Genomic DNA, 23,437 nt, shown 5'->3' with positions numbered 1-23,437 from the left:
TGCATTTTCAGGAGGCCTCCTCAGCAGTGGGGCTGTCAGTGCTCTCTCAGTGAAACATAGCAAGTTCCATCTTGAAACCCAGGCAGTTCCATCTGCATGTGAGGAGGAACTTCTTCACTGTGAGGGTGCCAGAGTCCTGGCACAGGCTGCCCAGGGAGGCTGTGGAGTCTCCTTCTCTGGAGATCTTCCCAACCCGCCTGGCTGCCACCCTGTGCCCCGTGCTCTGGGTGTCCCCGCTGGAGCAGGGGTTGCACTGGGTGATCCCTAGAGGTCCCTTCCAACCTTGAACATTCTGTGATTCCAGATGCATCCTTGGCTTTCCAGGCCTGTAGCTGACACTGCCTGCTGGTTGGAGCAGCTGGGGGGACCTTCAGCAGCGCTGGCAGCAGATGCTCTGGAAGCAGTGTAGTTTTCAGTCAAGGTGAACAAGCTTCCCAGCTGCAGTTGCCTTGGAGGCTTGTGGGCGTTCGAGGGGTTGCCCCTGCCCTCCGAACGGCAGCATCGGTGGGTGCTGGTGGCCCAGGGAGAAGCCTCTGCAAGCTCTGCCCTCCCAAGCCAGCTGCACTGGTAGTGATCAGCAGAGCTCCGTAAGGCCTCGTTTCTCCAACAGTAAAATCTACTGCAAGTTTTACAGGGAAGATAAGACAGATTATTTCATTTCTCTATTCTTTCCTAAATTTATAGGTATATTATTGGAGAGAAGGGAGAAAAGATTAAATCTCTGGCTGTGGGCAAAGAAACAAATTTTTTAACTTTACTAGCTATTTGATGTGGTTAATAAAATAGTTTGAATGGTTTTACAGATGAAGTTTCCTGTACAAAAAGTGTAGTTCTAGAATAGCTAGAAGGCAAGAAGATTTTAGTATCAGATCTGGGTCCCAACACTAGCGGGTTCCTCAAGTCCCTGTAATCGTGTCCTGCTTGCTGACTGTAGCCTTGTTTCCACTCTCCGAGGTTACACCGAACCTCCTACTCTGGGGTATTTGTCTCTATACAGTCCTTGGTTGTTCTCCGTTGCCTTATTTCCTTTGGACTCGTAATTTGTACCTAATAGCAATTCAAGAATTATTTATTTATTGCAACACAAATTTGGAACGGACTTGCGGGTTTCCGAGGTGAGATGCCCAGTGTTGTGTTTAGCATCACCGTAGTTTGTTCAGCTCCATCTGAAATCAGGCTTAGGCTTCCTGCCTGAGTTCTTGCCTGGCAGCCTCCTCTCATGATTAAAACTCTCCTGATGCAGCTTAATTTTTTTTTGGGGGGGATTCAGTTTATGTCCATCTTTTCCTGCACAGACTTTGTACTGAAATCTTAAACCTGAGAATGTGCATTTCCTTACCAGTGTTGTAGCCCAGCAGCCTTATCCGCATGCACCGCTCATTTTCATAGACTCACAGAGTGCTTAAGGTTGGAAGGGACCTCAGAGGTCATCTAGTCCAACCCCCCTGCACACGCAGGGTCACCCAGAGCACGGGGCACAGGGCTGCGTCCAAGCGGGTTTTAAAGATCTCCAAAGAAGGAGACTCCACAACCTCTCTGGGCAGCCTGTTCCAGGGCTCTGTCACCCTCACTGTCAAGAAGTGTTTCCTTAAGTTCCTGTGGAATTTTTAGCCTGCCTTGCTCAATGATCCTCATGTTTTGTCCTTCCTGAGCAGCCCCGGGCCGCGTTTGCCTTCCTGCCGAGGACGCCGCTGCCCACAGGAGCCGGCCTGCTGGCCCCGGGGCTCCGAGGGGCCGGTGGCACTGCCTGCTCTCCAGCAGCAGCTCCCGGCGCTCTCGGCATCTCCCGCACACTGAGGGCAGGGACAACCCCACACGGACGCCCCTTCCCGCCTCATGCCGCTCCGTTCCCTCCAGCAGCCTCACATCCAAGGCCCGGCCACCAGAGGAGGAGGCAGCCCTGGGACCGCAGCGTCTAATGCAGCATCTTTTGGGAATTTATGAGCACGTTTTGCTTTTCCGTTTTGTTCTTGATTTATGTCCCTCTTGGATTGCATGCTAGTGCTTAGCTGATAGGTTCAGGAAAAATTATGCCGGGTGATTTCAAGATCTTTCCGTGGATGATATAGCTAATGTGGAACTTGTAATTGTGCTTATGGAGCTGTATAGCTATTTTTTTCCCCGTACTTTACATTTGTTGTAATTCAATATGCCATTTTATTGTCAAGTTGCTTAATATTGCTGTGATCCATCTAAATAAGTTTTCATTTACAGCTCTTTTCGCCTCATTATTCACTCCATCTTCTAGATTCTTTTGACTGTATGAAAGGGAGTAAATCCTTGCTGAAATCTTTGGAAGCCCTGTGTTAGCAGGCTTCCCGCTTTCTGAAAAGTGCTTTCGTTGTGTGTGTATTTCTTTTTTTTTTTTGTATTTCTGCCCTTTTCAGTAACAGAACTCTTTGCTAATGTATGTTAGGGTCTGAAGTGTCGTCCTGCGCTATTTCCTGCCCCGCTTCCCTTGGCGCTCTCTCCTGCACTTCCCAGGCTGTGACCGTCTCCCTCCTCTTCCCACGTAATTGGTATTTTTGGAAAACTAAGAGGAATTTAAGGTGATGCCTGCATAGATTAATGCAGGCTTAAGAGTTTTTCAGGTGCCTTTATTCCCACAGCTTGCTCTCTGTCCTCTGTGCTTCCTATTTAAGCCATTATGTAACCTCTGTTTACTGAAATTTGCATTTCTGCCTTGCTGAATATGTTATTTTTTCAGAAGCATTTGGTGCAGACATAAAGTTGTATTGAAATTTCTATTTGTTTAGGAAATGCGTCTCCAGAGACGCCAGAAGAAACAATATGCTATTTAGCTTTAGGTATTTAAGCTATAGTGTTTCTGAAGTATTGCTTTAAAAAGAATTTATAAAGGAGGAGAATGGCAAGACATTAAGTTTGCAATTAGAATAAAAGTTGCTTTATGAATATGACTTGAAAGAAATCTAAGGTATTACAGTAAATAATGCCCCCATCAGTAATTTCATTAAGTGATGTACAAGCAAATAGTGTAAGGGATTTTTCAGCATAAAGCTGGCTCCTGTTAGAGGTCAATTGTTTGCATTTGAGAAAGAGACCAGTGCAGAGGCCTAACACACACAGTTTGCTTTTTAACTGTTTATTAAAGCAACCTATCAAGTGCTTTCCATCCTTTTGGTGCTGACATTCATTTTCTCTTCATGTTTCCCTAACGCAGAGTGTGTTTAGCAGAGCGCTTGGGTCGTGGCCCAGCAAGGGGACTGTGTTTGGTCTGGGCAGAGACCAGAGCAAGGTTCTCCGCTTGGCTCTCCCCTTGGCACCGTGCTTTCTTGCAGAGCGCAGCATCCGGGACGCCGCTAACGAGGGCTAACGAGGAGAGGTGAGGGCAGGTTTAGCCGCTGGACACCCCGAGCGCTCCCCCAGAGGCACAAAACGCAGGAATTTCCTCTGGGAAGTGCGGCGAGTGACACCCAGAGCACCGTGCATGCGGATCCCATGTTGAAATCACAACGGTGGCAGTGCCGGAACAGCAAGATGAATATAAATACCCGCATATCATGGGGCCCTGCAGCACTGCTGTCACTTTTTTCTGTATGTTTAGCGTATTGGGAGTCTTGTGTCTTGCGTTTGGGCTGAGGGCAGCAGAGTCCGGGTGGAGGATTTCAGCTCTGCAGTGCACCCCAGCTGGTGGCTCCTGCTGCTGGTCTGCTGAGCAGCCCTAACCCTGGAGGTCTATGGAGGGCCGAGCACCAAGCAGCGCTGCAGGAGGCTGAGAGGTAGGAAAGGAGTCGCTTTGTTTTGAATTTCCAGGATTACACTGTAGAAGAGGAATTGTTAATGTGAAAGTCTGGTCTTTGAGGGCAAGTGTACGCTTAAAATAGGGCTTTCTTTTACTCACTAAATTAACAAAAATCTAACACACAAATCGATGCTGATGATGTTCATTTTAAGCAGTCCTCAGTAAATTCAGTTCATCTGGAGGGGTTAGGGCAGGCTCTAAATTCTTCCCATAGTGACTGGAACGTGGTTGCTCTGGGCACATTCCTGCTGTATCCGCACAGTGAGAGTGTTTGCAGCTCGAGAGGAAGACAAGAAAACATGTGGATGCAGAAGACGGATGGGGAAGCACCAGGTGATGCAGACAGTTGTGGCGAGCGGAACAAGCCGCAGCTGGAGCTGGTGCCACCCAGCCCGCCTGGAGATGCGCTCCGGGAACAGGGTTCCTCTCGTTGCAGTGCCGTGCTTCCCGCTGTGCCCTAGGCACCCGCCTGGGCATGTTTAACTCTGCTCCTGGGCACTGGTGCTGCTGGAGCTTGTTACGGCCGCGCTGGTTGTGTGCGAGCCCTCGGCTGAGCTCAGCACACGTGTGTGTCGTGTAGATTTGTGAGGGGACATTGGTGAACGTCAACGTGGAATAGCAACCCAGATGGTATTTGTCCTAGTCTTGGGGTGGAGAACTTCCTTCTGTTGCAGCTTTATTTTCTTTTTTGTGCTGTACACTGGCAGGCTCTGTTAAAGCTAATGCTGTTCATCTTCATACAGCCACACAAAGGTGGCAGGGACATAAACAGAGCCCTTGTGTCTGCATGTAGAGCGACAAAGATGAATAAGGGACGGGAGCATCTATTGCATGAGGAAAGGCATCAGAGCTGGAGAAGTGCTGACCAGTTTGACATCAGGCTTAGGGTTAGGTTGACTGTGGTGATGAATATTACTGGTCAAATGGGACTGGATATCTACCAGGCTGCTTGGAAACTCATTTGCAGGAGGAAGGTGGGTACAGAAGAAGAGTTAATTAACTAAATGGCACTTTAGTTGTAAATTTTTCCCCTTCTAGGTTTGGGAACCTGCTAAAAAGTTAAGTGCACCTTCAAGAAGTTATGCAGATCTCTTGCTAATTGGGTAAAAAGCACAGAACAGAATTTGCTGTTTTCTAATTGTGTTTATTAAAATTAAAAGTTAATAATAATAGAAATCAGTGGGTTTGGCTTTCTTAGGAGGTGTTTATGGGTAGCTTGAGGAGTTGCTACAAAGAGTGACCAGACTTCAGATGAAGAAGTGAAAAGGAAATTTGTGGAATTTTCTTTCCGCAACGTGGAATTGCCTGTGGTGGTTGTCAGTGGGAGAGCAAGCTCTTGATCCAAGAAGAAACTTTTAATTTGTGTGTCCTACTGAATTGCCTGTTTTCAGTGACAGGGACTTGAGGGGACAGAGCACTTCAGCTCCATACTTCATTCCAAGAAGGGGAGCTCCTTTCTGTTTCTGTGCCTAGGTTGGCATTCGTGCAGCTCGCAGAAGCGTTCAGATCACGGCAGTGTTGACCACGGCTGAGAGGCTGCGATTGCTTGTGGTTACTCTTTTCAGGTGCATTTTGGTAGGCATCAGACTTGATTCCGTGCCCTTCCTTGGCAGAAATTTGGCTTTTGCAGATTACAGCTGTCGTGGCTAGGTTTGCCATAAACATTTGTAGTTGTTTCTTGTGGGGCATTAAAGGCGGCACATGCAGGGCCTTGGTTTGTATCTTCTGTCAAAGCAGACCTTTGCACATGTGCTCTTTTTTAGATGCTTTGAGTCTTGTATTTGTCCCTAGGTCTAAGCAAATGTCTGCAAGTCTGCAAAGTTGCTGTTAGCTCTGCAGTGCAAAAAGAAGAGAAAAAAAGACTGATCTAAAATTGGAGTGTGAGTAGATTCTCTTTTTATTGTTTAGCTTCGCTCTCTTTTCCTCCATTCTTTTTCTTACCTTGCTAGAAACGCAGTGCTTTTTTTGAGGTAGGGTTTCCAGAAGATCCCGGGAGCCTCCTGGCTCCTTCCCTCCAAGATGCAGCGGGGTTGCTCTTCTCTCAGGCCGTGCAGGGATTTAGGAGCAGGCTGTGCCGGCTGCCTGCAGCTTAAGGTGCTTATGGTAATTCTGCAAATCCTGCGCGTGCGAGGCCGGCTCGCCGGGGCTGCCTTGAGAATCCCAGCATTGTAATTTGGCAGGTGGAAGATTTAGGGCCCCCAGATCTCGAATGAGAAAGTTTTGAGTGTTTGAAGCGTAGCGCTTGAAAATAAGCAACCTGTGAAACTATGAAACAGGAAAACTTTCTAGAGAAAATGTTCATGGGAAAGGAATTCCATTGTGTTGTTGGGTGTGATCATATTGTGAGTTGAATATTCAGAATCAATGTTTTATGGCAAATACCTGATGCTGCCAATTTCATAATTTTAAATTTATTCTTTATTTCAAGAAAGAGAAATATTTGTTTGACTTTTTCACCAATCAACTTCCTGGATGAACTATTTTTCCAGGTAAAAGGCTGCCTTTTTCTTCACTCCAGTGAAGCAAACAGTGTGTGTGTGGACTGGTGGGACTTGCCCAAGATGAATTCGATTGAAGAGGCCAATAAGGGAGCGAATGGGGTCTCCTGTTAATCATCTGTCTTGCAAGCACAAATATTAAAGACAGATATAGAACTCACTAAGAAGAAATATTTACTTGCAGACCTGGCACTGTGTAGTTTGTATTTTTGATTACTGAACTTTCCAATCTTTTCCCAGCTAAAGGATCATCACTTAGCCCTGATGGCCTGAAGCTCAGCTTCCTCATTACTTTTCCGTAGCTACACTAAATACTGAAACCTACTGATGTTTTAAACAGCAAAGCAGATAAATAAAGCAATAAATTATGCCAGTTGTCGCCCAGGAGCTGCTAAGCAGATACAAAATATATTCAGGTTATGCCCTTGAAAGAAGCTTCCTTGTGCAATGTAGAGTGAACTTCATTTTCATCATGTGTCTCATCAGGTCCTGATTATTGACGACTGGATACATTGAGCTGCTTTTTCCACTTACACACACATTGATCATTTTTATTTTATTTTATTTATGAGGAGTGTTTTGTTTCATTTTGGACAAGCCTAAGGGGCTGTCGCTCCCCAGGCTGATTGCCTGTATCCATAATGATGTCTCACACTCTGCCTGCCTACAGTAACCTCTGCCTGGAGGTGCTTTGCCTCGTTTTTCCTCAAAGCAGTTGAAAACGATAGTTTAAAAAGAAATTGTATCCGCATTTCTTTAAATGGCTGCAGGAACAAAATCTATTGAATGTATGGTAAAAAGCTACTGCAGCATAAAAAGACCCGCTGCTCAAGCGTGGAAGCGCTCGAAAAAGGGCTTGTACATTCGTTTCAGAACGTCTCTGCCGGGGAGGAATAAGTCACAGCATCCACTCCCATTTGAAACAAATCGAAGCGATATCTGCGCAGCGAAACAAGGTGCTCAGCTCAGATTCTGCAGCAGGGTGGAAAAAATTAATTACCCGCGTTCTCCTGCTGCTGTATTTCCCATGAAAAAACGTAGGAAGTATGTTATCTCAAAGCAGTGTCTCAAAGTATATATATATTTTTGGTGGTTTTAAATGCAGTGGCTTGTGGGTGAAGTCAAAGAGGCCGTTCCAAGGATGGCTGTGCTGCAGGGTCCTTGCTGCAGAGCGGGAGCCCCGTCCCGTGGCTTGGAGACATGGACGTGCGGCCGGAGGGATTCACATCCCTCCATCTGCAGCGATTCCATCGTGCATTACTGCTTCTTTAGCAGAAAAGCAGGACTAGCGATGCTAGGGAGGACACAGATGTTTTCCCACTCATCAGCATTTATTTTTTAGGCACACAGATTACAGAAATACATTTTTCTGACAAACAAGTAGGGAGAGGATGAATTTGTTGAATCTCTAGAGCAAGATGGGGCGACACGAGTGCACGTGTTGGAATCACTCGCCTCGCTGGCAGCTGCTTTGCTTTTGTTCCTCATGTTCTTGTTTTGCTAACTTTGTTTCTTTGCATTGACTTCTAAGCCTGGCTTTTTCCATCATTCCTAAGACATTCTTTCAAAATAAGGAGTATTTAGAGTTCTCCCAACTGTGACCAGCCCTGGCTCTTGGCATAAAGAAGAGTCTGTAGCAGCTGAGAGGGGAAATGTTTCTCACCGCCCAAGGTGCCTTGACTTGCAGGCAGGTTATTCTTAGTGGGATGCATTTCATCTACCATACTTAACCTATGGCACGTTTCCAAGCAGGAACCTGGTTTTGCCCTTTTGCTCTCCTCATCTGTTTCAGATTATTTTTAAAGTCTTTATGTCTTTTAGTCCTTTCAAGACACGAGGCAGGACTGGAAGGATCGTGAGTTGGTGCCAGGGACCGAATGGCTCTAACAGAGGCTGCTGCAGCCCCAATACAGTAGTAGCTCCTACATTAGTAGGTCAAGCTTAATTCAACACTTCATGCAATGCAGGAGTTTTGATGTGACCAGTGGAGCTTAGCTGAGACTCAGACTTGCGTAATTCCTAGCAGGTAGAGAATTCAGGGGAATTTCTCAGGAGATCAGCTCTTTTCTTTGAATTGCAAAGATGGGTTTCAAGTGTGAACTGGACAGTGCTTGGCTTTTCTGGCACTACTCCGGAGAAGTTTCAGGAGTGGAACGAGTTCTTCAGTGGCCTCTATTAGCGCGGTCCAGCCCATGGCTGGTGCATCAGGCACGTGCTCCTTTGTGTGTGCTGCACCTCAGCTTGGCCTTGCCTGGTCCGGGGGAGCAGGGAGCAGGGCAGCATTTCCAGGGCTGGTTGCTCTGGGGCCTTCCCTGGTCGCGTTAACACCGTCCTGCTGTTGCTGGAGATGCCCTGCTGACCACGGTGAGGTCGTCGTCGTCCATAGCTCTGGTGGCTCCTTCCTCGGAGGTGCTTGTCCCCACTTAGTGTTGGAAAGTGTCTGTTGCCCCTCGCTGGCAATTTCTCTTTCAGGGGGACCCACCGTAGCGTCCTCTTGTCCCTACTCCAGTCCTTGGCATTTCTGTTCTCCCCAGCTAATGTTCTTCTGAGTGCCACTGTATTAAGTGTTCCACTGAAACTGAAATAAATTAGTGCTGTTATTTCCTTTGCCTGAGAAGCCAAGACACCGTTTTTTATTACACGTGCATCTTGAGCATTCCTATGTTTTAGTACATCTTTATTTTCTGTGCCCTTCCATCTTCATACTTTGTCATTCCTCCAAAACTTAACTCTTCTCCTTTCTGTTGTGCTGAAGTGCAGCTAACAGCCTGTCCTGTGCTAGCCCGGAGTGGATTATCTTTCCCTTTTCCTCATCCTTATTTTATGGGTACCATTGTTTGGCATTCTGTAATAGGGGAAGGTAGGGGAAGATTTATTAAAAAATCGTGGTAATGAATTTGTGACTTCATATCACAGAATCACAGAATATTCAAGATTGGAAGGGACCTCTAGAGATCATCTAGTCCAACCTTCCCGCTCAAGCAGGGACACCCAGGGTGGCAGCCAGATGGGTTTGGAAGATCTCCAGAGAAGGAGACTCCACAGCCTCCCTGGGCAGCCTCTTCCAGGGCTCTGGCACCCTCACAGGAAAGAAGTTCCTCCTCACATGGAGATGGAACTGCCTGTGTTGCAGCGTACACCCATTGCCCCTTGTCCAGTCCCTGGTCACCACTGAGAAGAGCTTGGCCCCCTCCACTCTACATTCTCCTTTCATGAACTTATACATATTAATTAAATCCCCTCTCAGCCTTCTCCAGGATAAACATGCCCAACTCACTCAGTCTCTCCTCAGACGAGAGATGTTCCAGTCCCTTAATCATCTTTGTCGTTCTCCGCTGGACCCTCTCCAGAAGCTCCACATCCCTCCTATCCTGGGGAGCCCAGAACTGCCCCCAATACTCCAGGTGCGGCCTCACCAGAGCTGAGCAGAGGGGCAGGATCCCCTCCCTTCACCTGCTGGCAACATCCTCCTGATGCAGCCAGGATCCCATTGGCCTTCTTGGCCACAAGGGCACTGCTGCCTCATGGTTAACTTGGTGTCAACCAGGACTCCCAGGTCCCTCTCCGTGGAGCTGCTCTCCAGCAGGTCAACCCCTAATCTGTCCTGGTGCCTGGGGTTATTCCTCCCCAGATGCAAGACCCTGCACTTAATATGTGGGTACTTGCAGACTTACAGGATCGTGGGGATTTTCTGATCACTTTGTGCCTGGATCAGAAAAAAACCTTATTTTTCTTTTGTTTTTGTCTCCAATCGAGCGCCCTGGGCCTGGGGCCGAGTTGCCTCTGCAGCAGCAGGACGGGGGCCTGGGGGTCCCGGCAGGTTCATCTTTGGTGGCTGTCCCATCCGTGCTGCTTAGCAGTCACCCCTGCTTGTTTGTTTGGATTCCAGTTATTTTGACAAGGAGCTCTTTACTGCTTCCCATAAGGTGCGAGGTCTTGGCTTATCCCCAACGTGCAGCCTTCCTTGCTGGTGGAAGGAGGTCTCCCTTGTGCCTTCCCGCTCTCCACGGTGGGGTGATCAGTATTCCTTTTCCATCTGCACCCTTTGTCTATAGGTAAAGGTCTGAATCCTCCCTGATTATGTTACCATGAGGACTTTTGTGTTGATTTAATGTCATTTTCTGCACCCAATTCCCCTTTTGAAAGGGTAAGAGAGGTGTTAGTAAACTGAGCATGCAGGTGTTCCTTGCTCAGCTTGATCCCTGCCTGCTTGTCCAAGAGCGGGGAGTGCAAAGATGATTTTCCCCTTTCCTGCAGCTTCAGAAGCAACAGCAGAAACTTGTCAGCCTGCAGCAGCACATCGGCCTGCTAGGCTTTGAGCACTGTATCCTGGCAACTGAAAGTATTTTTAAACAAGTGTTTCAGTTTTCATCAGTGTCATTCTCATCAGTCACAGAATTGCGAATTTGATAACTTCATAATGGTTTGTTTGTCACCACGAGTTCTCGAGAAGTGAGAAGAATGAAGAAAATAAACATTTATTAAATGAGCCACCGTCGCCTCCAGGCCTGTCTCCTTCCAGCAATATCCCATCATCCCGTCGTGTGCCAGGCAGGCAAGAGGGCCGAGTTACGTGGAAATCAGTGAAGGCGAAGCTCACGGTTTGCAGCCAGCTCACTATGGCCCTGCATTTTCTTGAAGCCCTTGTTCCTGTTCATTTGTAGGTGATCTGTGAGCCCTCTATCTAGTTGATTGTCAGTTCCTGTCTCTCCTCCTGGTTACCCAAGCCCTGGGGTTTAGGAGGAGTTCAGTCTCGGACGGACGGTGCCTCCGTGGCGGCTCCAGCTCAGGGGTCCGCGCTGCAGAGCGCGCTCGGGCCGCCCTGCTCGGGGGCAGCTGCCTCGTCCCGGCCTGCAGCGCCCAGAGCGGCTCCGCTTTGCTCCCCCTCGCACCTGGGAGCGCCCGGAGGAGATCCAGGGAATTCCTGCTGCTTCCCTGCATCTGCAGGGGGTGCTCCCGGCCTCTTCCCTCTCCCCAGGAGCCGGCGGGAGGGCTCCTCGGAGCCTGGCAGCTGAAAGGGCAAGTTCCATTTGTTGTGGTCTTCATGTTGGTTTTCTGCCCCTTCAGATCCTTGGAGCAGCTGGTGGTGGAGTGAGGCAAGAGCCCGTGCGAGCCTCGGGGAGCAGGGGGGACCCTGAGGAGCGGAGCACAAGCAGGAGCCCCCCACAAGAGGGGAGCACAGGGGGGAGGCCCCCCCAGGAGGGGAGCGCATGGGAGAGCTCCTCAGATGGGGAGCATAGCGGGGAGCCCCTCAGGAGGAGAACACGGTGAGGAGCCCCTCAGGAGAGGAGCGTAAGGGGGAGCCCCTCATGAGGGGAGCACAGGGAACATGAGCTCTGCTCTTGGCAGCATCTTTCGTCTCCCCTGAAAACACAGAGAGAGGAACCAAGTTACTACTTTTATAAAGAAGGAAGATAATAAGCTTCAAAATACTCCTTTTCATATGATTGCAGCTTATGTGTCAGCCTTTGATTGTGCAGAAATGTGTCTGTCAGAATGATTTAGGGTTCATCCATCTGGCTGGAAGAGCCCCAGCTACGTTCCCCTTGGCTCTCTTGCAAGGTGTGAGCGTCTCGCACGTGCCAGAGCAGAGGTAAATACTGACTCGACCAGGTAACTTCCCGTGGGAGCTGGAGCCTGACTGCCACATCCTCTGTGTGATGAGGAGGGGTCAGTGGGAAAAATGGTTTCAGCAGCTTCTGCCCTGGTTGCTTCTCCTCCTCCTGCTGCTGCTTTGGAGGCTTCGGAGGGAGGCAGGGGCACGTTGCACTTGTCACGGATGGGTAAAATATAGTCAGCCTCCGAGGAGAACAGCGTGGAAGTGAGATCTTCTTGTCTCGCCCTTTGACCTGAGATTCCTCTACCGAGTATTTTAAAGCATAATTTTAATGATGTTATGGCTTTTTATTTAAAAACTGACTGCTTTAGTGGTTATATAAAAAAAGCATTTGTTGAGTAACTTTTTCTCACTTCTAGCTAATGCAGGAGCACAAGAGCAAGAACCAAAAGATCTGTATTCTTCAAAAACACCAGACTTCTCGTTCACTAAAACACTCGGCATTGTCTGTCTTCAGCTTTCAGCGACTACGTTTTCCTCAAAATGTCAGTGTCCCTTCTCACACCAGGCAGGTTTTCCCACAGGCTCCTGCGGGGTTTGGATGCCCAAGCAGGGCAGCACCCTCCTCCTCCTGCCTCTCGCCTGGCGTCCGTGGCCAGGCCGAGCCCAGGGCTTGGGGGGCCCTCGCTGGAGGGAGCCCCAGTTTCGGCTCTGTCGCCCTTGCAGGGCTGCAGCAGCCCCAAACACGAGAAGCTGGGTCAGGCTTCCTGGCTCCTTGGCTCTGCTTTGGCGGATTTATTTTGAAGTGGAGACTAAGATGACATTTGCATTACTTTGTGGTTTGGTTCAGGGTAAGATGTGTTTACGCTCTCATTTCTAATTTGCCTGGTGTTTTGAAAATAGTGTCTTCCTGATGGCCTTTTCTTGCTTCATAAGGCAAGTTCTGCCAAGGAAGCGTGAATAGCAATCAATTAAATCCCATTTTTCCTTGTTTAATTGATGCTTGAAGAACATGCTGCAGTCTTTTTATTTTTTTCCCCCTTCCATTCACTGAACTGCAATCCCTAGCCCTGGATAACTGCATTTGAGTCATCTGCTTGACATTTCTTCTAAGCTGTGGCCGAGAATTCAATAGTTACTGTGTGTTTCCGTTAGGTATCAGGGAAAGGTTGCACATTTTAATGACACCTCGACACCTAATGATTACCTTGTAATGGTGTAGGGAGGGCTCGAATGAAAACTTGGTGTCCTGGTCTGGTAGCACAATTAATAGCAGTATTAATCATTACTGTGTATGTCTTGTGTATTATCAGCCTTGGGCAGCCTTTGGGTTATTAGATTATCATAGCATGGTATGTATTTTGTTGAAATCCAAGTATTTTGTTGAAATACATACCACTTGTACCAGTACTTCATCAGCTCCAGAACGAGCTAGACCTGTGATGTGTTTGGTTATGGATTGGAGTCTTGGAATGGTTTTACCTTCATGTATTCAGACATACTTAGGCCTAACTTAGGTTAGCTTTTGCCCAGAAATATGTCTAGCTCACTATTGTTTTCCTCTTTTCTTTAAGAACAAATCCAAAAAACCCCAAGACACTAGGGGAGGTGTGGTCTTGCATTGCCAAAGGTTAATGTCTTAGGGATATGGTCATTCCTTGTGCTGGTGGGGAGGGAATGTCCGAGCTGACACAAGGCACCCACTGTGAAGTTCTCGGCCCCAGTGCACTGAGGCCTTTCAGAGTGAATTATTATCCAGTTATTATTACAAAGTCTGGCTCACAAACTCCTCAGAAAGTGTTTTTGTTGTTGTAAGAGCTAATGCAGGAAAACTTAGTTCTTTTTTATAGTATGATAGCTGTGAAAATACTGGGAAAAGAAGTTTAGTAAAATGAGGTGCAAGGACTTCGCAGATCCATGCCAAGAACTATTTGCTGGCGTATGCAGAAACTAGTTATGTTTATAACTTATGTCATTTATAGTGATCAAATCAGGTATTTGTCTGTTTTGTGGGGTGAGGGAGTTCAGTCCTGCACTAAAATGTTCTTGAAATTCTTGAAAGACCGAAGCTGGAGGACCGGGAGACATAGAAACAAGAGAAAAAAATAAAATGTGATTGTACAGTACTGCTTGTTTATGGTTTCTTCTGGTGTCATGGTATTTTATATCAAGGTAAACCATTAATGCTCTTTATCTTTATTTTTCTTATTTTTCAATGCTGCCACTAGAACCTTGCATTGCAATTAGTGTTTGTGGTGAACATCCTCAGTGAAAATGCACTATTTTCAAAGTATCTGTTTGCAGATAACTCTGATTTCTAAGTTCATCAAGCTTCTCGTCATTCACAGAGTAAGTTCAGTAATATGAATTCTGCTGCTGACAGTTTTTAACCTTGATTTTTGGTTGACTGTTACAGGAAAGATAAATTTCAGCCTTTATTTCTACTTAGCTTTTCCACCGGATCCCCATTTTAAACTCTGATAGCAGCTGCTGACAGGAATAGCAGTGCCTTGTGCAGTAGACGTTCCCTTACATAAAGCACAGTCATTCAGTAGAAAATTATATTAAATGTTTTCAGCATTTTAGAACTGTTCGAGAAATGTCGTGTCAGCTAGAAAGGAGAGCAAGATTGATCATTGGAGACTTATTTAGTAAAGCTTTATGTTCTAATGACTTTTTTGGCTGTTTTTAAGGAGAAAGGGTTTTCTGTTTGCTTGTTTGTTTATTTGAGTTCTATGGATGTGTGGGGTGATACGGACTGGGCTTCAAACTCAAACTGGGATGAGTGACCACAGAGGGGTTTGAGGCTGGAGGGAATCTCCCTCCTGTTCCCAGATCTCAGTGTTTGGGATTTAGTAACTGGAATCCTGGAGTTTGGCCAGCCTGGGGCTTGTTCTATGAGCAATGCCTTTGGAAGCAGAGAAATGAGGTGCCAGGGAAAACACGAGTGTGCTGAGGCTTGCTCCTAGTGCCGTTACCTTCCTGAGGAAGTACAAAACCAACTGGGTGAAATTGGGACCCAAATTGGTTTTGTCTCTGAGGCAGCTGCTGTTGAGTCCTGGGTAAAAGGAGTATAATAATGTTGGAAAGGTATTTCCAAGTACACAACCATTCTGCCTAGTAATCCTAACATACAAGGGGAAAAACTCTTTAATCTCCCTTTCCCCAAAAGCAGGAACACTTTTTATAGCTAACATGACAGAGAAGTGGTTATATTTTTTTTTTCCTCCTGTTATTTTGCTCTGCTGCAATAATTTAGTGTTGTCTTCAGACAGCTGCTGTGCTGAATATCCTGTCCTGGCTTTCGCAGGCGGCTGAGAAAAAGAAAATTGTAGCTGAAAACAGACACCCTCTATGTTTGATGGTTTTCAAACACGTTTGTCTCAGGTACCATTAGAAACTGTAAGTGCTTTGATTTGGAGCTGTTAAGGATTAAATACTCACAGTCCACCCTATTTACTCTATAAATTTTATTAGTATGAAAAGTCAGACCTTCGTAGCAAAAAGGTACTGATATTTCCATTTCTGAGGCACTGTTTTCTCTTTTTCTGCCTTCACCACTTGAACTTAATTTATGGAAATAGTTGTAATAGTGCAGTCTGTCTAATGATTCCATTAAATAAGTCTTTATGCACAAGAAGCAGATTGAGGGTGTCACTTGTTTTCTAATATATATTCCAAGCAAGAAGTATTTTCTTAGCGAAAAATGTAATTGAGAGGTAGTAAAATCAGAGATCTTAAACTTGGCCGTGGCTTTGATTAGAAAACTTATTTCTCATGGAAATTTAGCGTAGAATACCAAATCTCTTAGTAAAAAAAGAACAAAATCCTACTTTTTCTCAAGAAAGAAAACACCTTTCACATTTGCTCTATTGGTTTTGGTTATGTAACAAAGCATTTGGATTTTCAAGGCTTCCAAGAGGTAATTTTTATCCTAACTTATTAGCTAATCCAGCAAACCATCTGATGTGTGTGTGCAAAAGGAGGTGGAGGTTTAGACTCTTGATTAATAGCAATAAAGAAATCCCCCATCAGCTGAGGCTCTGTTTAATGAACTTTTGATCAACTCTTGTGTGACTGGTTTCTAATTATATAGCATTTGAAAGTGGCTGATTCTTACTTTAATGCTGTTTGATCAGTTTGTTACTACCTCTTTATAGAGGAAAACCTGAGCCCGAGTGCCTGGCTTTCACTCCCGTTCTGGGCGCAGGGCACGGTGTCCTGGCTGTTAAAGCGCAGCAGGGTTGAGGCTGGAAGGCTGGAGGTGACCGAGGCCGACCCCTCAGAGCACCTTTCCGAGGGTCCTGTCCCAAGGCTGAGGAGCTTCCCCAGGGCAGGAGCCTCCGCAGTCCCTCTGGGCGGCCTCTCCCGGGGCTCCGGCGCCCTCCCAGCACGTGAGTTTTCCCTCACATTCAGCTACACGTTCCTGTGTTTCAGGTTGTGCTCTTGTCTCTCGTGCTGTCCCTGAGCACCACCGACACGAGTCTGGCTCCATCCTCTCTGTGCTTCCCTTCAGATCACGCTGAGAAGATCCCCTGGGTCTTCTCCAGGCTGAGCACTCCCAGCCCTCTCGGCCTCAACTCCCATGGGAGATTCTCCAGTCCCTCACTGACCTCAGCAGCCCTTCCCGGGCAGTAACTCCCTGTCTCTCCTGTCCTGGGGAGCCCAGAACCGGACCCAGACATGGAGGGCTGAGCAAGGCTGAGATTTAACACGAGCAGCCCTTGGACTGGAAGCCCCTGGGCTCAACAGGGCCGGGGCTGGTGGAGCAGCGGCCGCGGCGCCGTCCCGCCTGCCCAGGGACACGGTGACAAGGGGCAGCGGGGCTGAACACCCGCCGGCTTTAATAATCCCGGCGGTGCAGCAAGAACATCGGGAAAACCTCCCCAAAAGCAAATGGGAGAAGAAAATGCTGCGTTAGGGAGAACTGTCGCTCTCCCAGCTTGAAGGGACTGTCTCCGTCAAGTCTCTCTTCGGACAGTCACTGTTCTGTGAAGCAGCTCGAGCTCCCGGAGAAGACGTTTGGTTTGTGCAGATGCTCAGGCAGCTTCATGAGATGGGGTCTGTGTGGTGAGCGGTAGGAATATGGTGCTGGTGGAGCCTGTGGGGCCAGCGGAGCCTGCGGGGCGACCCCGCCGTGGCAGCAGCCCCAGTGCCCCGAGTGCCTGGTTAAAACTGCCCCTGAGAAGGAATTTCAAGAGAAGTTTTGCCTTTTTCCCCTCTTAATAAATGCAGCTTCAGGACCAAAGTGTTTTACACTGATTTACACGTTGATTGGTTGCAATTTGGGGGCAGTCTTGGTTTCTCAGTAGTCGCCAGCAGAGAACAACCTCAGCCTCTTGGAAAGGGTATTTATGTCTTTGGATTTCACAGTTTCTGCTTACCTCTTACTTTCCCTGGTGTCTTTTGCGCCCTGATTTAATGTATAAAGTTTTCTTACAATACTAGTAGGTTTGGCAATTTTAAAATACAGCTCAATGCTAAGTTCACTGGGTGTCTTGTTACTTTTAACACCAGGATAGAATTGCAGATGGAGAGAGTAGGGAAAGGGGAAGGCTCTTGCAAGAGCCATCGTTCCCTTTGTGGACACAGAAATATCCTGGCTATGTCCTGTGAGACAGGGCTTGTTAGCTGGCATCATAAGCTACCAAATCTAGTGTCCTTATCCCCAAAAGGTGGGTGAGGATGAGGTGGTGTTCGCTGCTGCTGGGGTTTAAGTTATGCAGTTAGAGTTCGAATGTTACAGTGCTACAGTTTGAAGAACAAACTTTGAACAACCAAAGTAATCTCAAAAATCCAATTTCTTCTTTTGTACAGAAAGCCTCAAGCTCAAAACTGAAGAAAAAAGCAACTAAAACGCAAGAAGCCAAAAAAATCTTGAAGAAGAAATTCAAAGTCAACACCAAAATAGTCTTTACTGAAGATGGAGAGGTAAGACCAATTCAGAATGTGCGGTTTTCATAAGTGGGTTCAGTTTTGCAAATCAGATCAACTTTTGTTTAAATTCAGTTCCACTAGAGGAAAAAAAGACATGTTGAGGAAAGACTAAGTGAGCGAGGCTGGTTTGGCCTAGCGAAGAGAAGGCTGAGAGGGGATCTGATCAATATGTTGATGGGAGGGGGACCTGGGGGGAGAGTGTAGGGAGGATGAGGCCAAACTCTTCTTGGTGGTGGCCAATGACAGGACAAGGGGCAATGGGTACAAATCGAAACACAGGCAGTTCCATCTCCATGTGAGGAGGAACTTCTTCACTGTGAGGGTGCCAGAGCCCTGGCACAGGCTGCCCAGGGAGGCTGTGGAGTCTCCTTCCCTGGAGATCTTCCAAAGCCGCCTGGCTGCCACCCTGTGCCCCGTGCTCTGGGTGTCCCTGCTGGAGCAGGGGGTGGGACTGGGTGATCTCTAGAGGTCCCTTCCAGCCTCAACCCTCCTGTGGGTCTGTGATCGAGCACTGACCTCTGTTCACACAGTATGTGTGGGTTCATGTGAGAGCTGCTGGTGTCTTTATTCAACCCTACCTATTTGCTGCCTATTAAATCCAATTGCAAGTGGAGTAAAGATCCCATTTTTCCTTACAGAATCGTAACTTCCTTGCAGATGCTCCCTTCCCCATAGCATTGAGTTAAAATACTGGAATTAGAGACTCAGTCCCTGGTTCTGTTTCCACCAGTCGCTGTTCCAGGTTCAAAATGTTGTCAGCAAAGCGGCGGTCGGGCCAGCCAGGGCTGCCGCCAGCTGCTGCCAGTGCAGCGGAGCTTTGGAATTTGCCAGTAACTTAATTGCATCTCGCAGTAGCCCCTGGAAAAAATGTATTGATTTTTATACGGAGAAGAACTATCGTAAATAGCTCGTCACTCTAGGGTTTCGGTGTGATAAACTCAGAATAAAATCTGCACGCTCCACAAAGGTTCCCAACGTGCGCTCTCGCAGCTCAGGTGCTGCGTGGGGGGGTTTCCAGGTCTGGTGATTTAAAAAGGAAAAAGTAGCTTTTTTTTTCCTTCTCTGGATTAATTTCAGTAAAATCTGAACTAATAGAGATGTCACATTTACAAATATTTCACTTATTTTTGTGACTTGACATTAGGCTATTTCTGAAGTATTTTATATTGCAGGTGAAAAGATCTTAGCCATATTACTATTTTTTGATGAAATATAAAAGTTTTGAGAAGTTTCTCAGTTGATTAGAAATAGTATATTAAAATATGCAAAACTAGTCATCTCTGAAATGTATGTGCAACATTTGCATTGTTCATACTTATATATGAACATATATGAACATATGAACATGAAGTATACTTCATACTTCATAATATTTATATATAGTTATATATTATGCTCTTTTCCAAGTAACTCATTTGAAACGGGTATTATAGAGTTGTCATATAATCATCTCTGATCAGTGAAGAAACAACAGAAATACTGGTTTGGGTTTGGAAGACATCTTTTACTGGCGGTTACTGTCTGTCTGGCATCAGGAGGAAGCCAGAGAAGAAGCCCACAAAAACAAAAATATATGAGTACATGCACACATGCTTTCCTACTTAGAAATAAGCCAAAAGAGAAGAAAACATAAAATTAATAAATGAATGTGCAAAGATGAGCTTTAATTTTTATTTGACCATAAACGTGTAGTGCATTGCTTAGGAAACCAAAACTTTGGTGTGTAAAAGTGTTTCTATTCATTGCTTGTTGTTGAATTTAGTTGGTGCAGCAGTGGCCTCCTGTGCAGAAATCCAGTTTGGCGAACGCAGATGAGGAAGATGAGGCCAATGGGATCAACTTAGATAAAGTGAAAGAAATCCTGCGAGAAGAAGACAAGTTTGACAAAGAAGAATACAGGAAGAAAATTAAAGAAAAGCATAGGGTGAGTCGATCCTTTCCTCAATTACTGAAATCCAAAATGAGATACTGTAGTATGTTTGAATAGCTCAGTAAGAATATGCATTAAAATATATTAAGAAGTAAGTGTAATACAAGCTTCTGTGTTCAAACTCATCTGCTTTTTATTTATCCTTGTCTGAAGCGGGGTTTCCTAACCTTGCCAAGTACCAGTTTTACATATCTGAATGTCTTTAGTGCTCAGAGACTGTTCTCTTAGTCACTGTGGAAGGGTTTGGATTTATTCAGGCAGTTGATAAATGATTGATACCAGGACTATTAAATGTCTGTTTTATTCCCAGAATTTCTAATTTCCAAAGCATTTTAAATATGATGTTTTACCTCTATGTAGTTTGATTAGATCTACTAAATCATTACTGAATGATACTGAATGGGTGTTCTGATGTGAGGTAAGGTTTATATTCGAAGGAAATAATTTGGAGAGGATTTGGGAAAGCTTCAAGTTACATTTGGGCACTTAAGTTTTACATCTAAAGTCAAGTTCAACTTACCTCAGTTAATTTGGAAGTCTTTCCCTGTAGTCCTGTTAGTCATTTGAGGTCTGTGAAAACGTCACCTCATTTTTCATTAGCGAAGTCTTACATTGGGGAGCAGCTGCAAGGAGGTTGTGTTTGCTGTAGTGCAGGTGAGATCATAGCCAGCTTTTTGGGGATACAAAACCACTGGCTTCCAAGAGTGCACCTTAATAAACGAGGAAGGACGGATTGATTTATAACGTTCCAGTCAATCTGCTTTTGTAGTGATGAATTCATACATATCCCGAGTGAAGCTTCTGGATATCCATCATTGGAGTGTAATGATTAAATACTTCATCAGTGGGTCCCTTAACACACCTTCATCTTTATAATGCCATAGACCAAGTGTCATTGATCGTATACTTATATTAAAACATTATTTTGCCTGTAGAGGTACTGTGAAGAGAAACCTATGAAGAGAAATGTCTCTTTTTGAAAGAGTGACAGATGAAAGAAATAGGACATGCTGCAGCATAAATACATTTTTTCCTCCCCTAATTATGGAAAGTTTTAGGTTAGTTGTAACCTACCTTACTGCATGCGGAGAGGAATTTATTTTTCACATTCCACCTAATTATTGTCCTTTATAAAATGAAATAAAAGAACTGCATGTCGTATTGGCAAAAGGGGAAAAAAAGGAGGCTTCTGCCTGAGGAGCTGTGAAATGTGCCTCTGGTTTCCAGGGCTGCCTTGTGGCCTGCAGTCATTGCGTGCAAGTTCGGGTTTGTCACTCTGGGTCAAAAACTGGGGATGAAAAATGGTTAACGTGGTGAGTTCTTTGCATGTGGTGAGGCATTCGCTTTCTTGGTTGTGATTTCTCTTGTGAAATGATGGTCCTTAACCCTGATTCTAGAAGGCTTCAGGTTTGAGATGCCCATGAATTTTAAGTACAAACTGGCCCAGGCTGCGTAAGGAGAGGCTGCCGCAAAGCGGGAGTGTGATCTGAGCGCGCCGGCCCGCTGAGCCGCCCCTGCTGCGCAGGCCTCTTGGCTGCTCCTGCTGCCCAGGAAAAGCTGTAGAGGTTGTGGCTTGGAAACCCCCTGAGGTCCTGCCCTTTAGGCTGGCCCAAGTAGGGGCGAGTGGTACCCCCTTTGTCCTGAGCGGCCTTCGTGCCCTCTGGGGATCTCCTCACTGCTTCCCGTGGCCTCGGAAGCTGCGTTGGTGTAATGTGGAGAAGATGATACCCCAAAGTTCTGAGTAGAAAATATGTGATTAAATTCACACTGGTGGGGGAAATTCCTTGACATAGTAACATGAGGTATTCAGAAATGCTCTTCATCTGTTCAGGCTTTTGGTTTGTCACTGATTTCTTTTTTCCTGAATTTGGTGCATTTGTTAAGTGGGGCAAGTCAACTTTTCATTATAAAAAGGATAGGATGTGGCAAGAGATTTTTAAGACTGAATCAAGAGAAACACCTTTAGAACTGACTACAGTAAAAGTGTTGCACCCTCACATTGACCACCCAGTGGTGTTAAAAACTCACCTACCTCATAAGGTTTCTCTTCCCGAAAGACGAGAGAATGGCAGAGCAGACTCAGCTTTGAGCTGAGTGAGAGTCAATTAGGCAGTGGTTAACGGATTCCTCACTGAGTTTTATTTAATGGCTTTGGTCCTGTGCCTGTCGAGTACAGTCTGGAGCAATCCCGGCAGTCCGTGACACTGGGTGACACATCAAGGAGGAGCTCGAACGAGGGGAGCTCCACGAGATCTCTCGTTTTGGGGGCCTGAAGTTCCTGCCCTTGGATATCACTGGAAGAGGCTGCCCAGGGAGGCTGTGGAGTCTCCTTCTCTGGAGATCTTCCAAAGCCGCCTGGCTGCCACCCTGTGCCCCGTGCTCTGGGTGTCCCTGCTGGAGCAGGGGGTTGCACTGGCTGATCCCTAGAGGTCCCTTCCAACCTCAGCCCTCCTGTGGTTCTGTGATATGTGAAATGTGAAGGTCTCTCCTGTGCAGTGGGAACAGGGCAGAGCGCCCTGGGACTTGCAGGGCAAGAGTAACGCAGGTACGACCCACACGGCCTGTGCAGAAGTCTCATTCACAGAGACTGGCCCTGAGAGCCAGAGAATTAAATCAGGTGTGTCACGTTGCCAGGTATTATTCTTAATATAAGAATCTTGGCCATAAAGATCCGTTGTGCAGCCAGCATGCCGACCTGCAGATGTTTGCTACGTGTGGAAAAATTAAATGTTCACCTTGAGTAGTCCCTTTTTTCGATGCATTAGGGGATGATGTTTTTCAAGGCACCTTGCTAGAATAATAATTATATATTTCTAAAAATCTTATTATGAAATTTGAATGCTTTGAGCCAATCTATATATGCACAAATATTACTAGTGAAGAGAAACATGAGATAGATGAGTTTTTGTTTTAATAAGCAGTGGATTCAGTACTGTTTTACCTAGCCTGATAGATTTGGCCTCTCAGGAGGCCAAGCACTATCCTGTCCAGGCCAGTCCAGTGCAATAAGAGCTGCTGTTTGCAGTTAGATCAGTTTGTGATATCCAACATTTATCAGGAAATGTATAAAGGTAAAATCCAGATTTGTGCTGTTCTTCATTTTTTGAACGTGGTTACTGTTTGTCTGCAGAAGACACCAAGTGTGAGGACCAGCAGTGCCGCGTGATGCTGGTTAGGCAGTACCGAAGTGATCACAGGAGAAACACGATGAAGCTGATTAAGGAGGGAATTGTAATTTAAAGGCGAGGCTCTTCAGATGCTGTACTTAGCCCTGCTGGTGTTTCCAGTGCTGGAGAAGCAAGAGAGAGAAGAATAAGAGAGAAATAAGTTTGGGGGAAAGCAAATGAGGCAGAAAGAAAGACAAACCATTTGAAGTATTAAGGGATGCTGTCCTTAAACATGTATTAATATTGCTGGCAATATGTGCTGATTGAAGAGGAGCTGGAATGGCCCTTTACCCAGAGGAGGCCTTTGCAGCTTCCTCGGCAGCCGAGCAGCTCCCGCCTCGTGGGAGGGCACCGGGTGCTCCCTAGGGACCAGGGGCTCCCTGGAGGCCCAGTCCAGCCTTCACCGGCCTGCGGCAGCCCGGGCTGTGTGCGAGGGGCTGGCGGGGCTGCAGCGGGGCTGGTGGGGCGGGCAGGGCTGCAGCGGGGCTGGTGGGGCTGCAGCGGGGCTGGTGGGGCTGGCAGGGCTGCAGCGGGGTGGGCAGGGCTGCAGCGGGGCTGGTGGGGCTGGCGGGGCTGCAGCGGGGC

General features: G+C 46.6%; 1 protein-coding gene across 1 annotated transcript in view; it reads left to right on the top strand.

Annotated features, from left to right (window-relative positions):
- The first annotated feature begins 13,972 nt into the window (after positions 1–13,972).
- The window catches only part of LOC112943774 (probable ATP-dependent RNA helicase DDX10), a 70,317-nt gene continuing 60,852 nt past the window's right edge, over positions 13,973–23,437 (top strand). Inside the window, exons 1-3 of the mRNA XM_026035033.1 lie at positions 13,973–13,990; positions 17,636–17,749; positions 19,518–19,679. Coding sequence (XP_025890818.1) covers positions 13,973–13,990; positions 17,636–17,749; positions 19,518–19,679 — 294 coding nt within the window. The remainder of the gene's footprint in view (positions 13,991–17,635; positions 17,750–19,517; positions 19,680–23,437) is intronic.

The sequence above is a fragment of the Nothoprocta perdicaria genome, unplaced genomic scaffold, assembly GCF_003342845.1.
Source record: "Nothoprocta perdicaria isolate Ctin4 unplaced genomic scaffold, notPer1 scaffold_155, whole genome shotgun sequence".
Taxonomy (NCBI): Eukaryota; Metazoa; Chordata; class Aves; order Tinamiformes; family Tinamidae; genus Nothoprocta; species Nothoprocta perdicaria.
The sequence above is the reverse complement of the archived record's forward strand: the minus strand, read 5'-3'. Positions and strand labels throughout refer to the sequence as shown.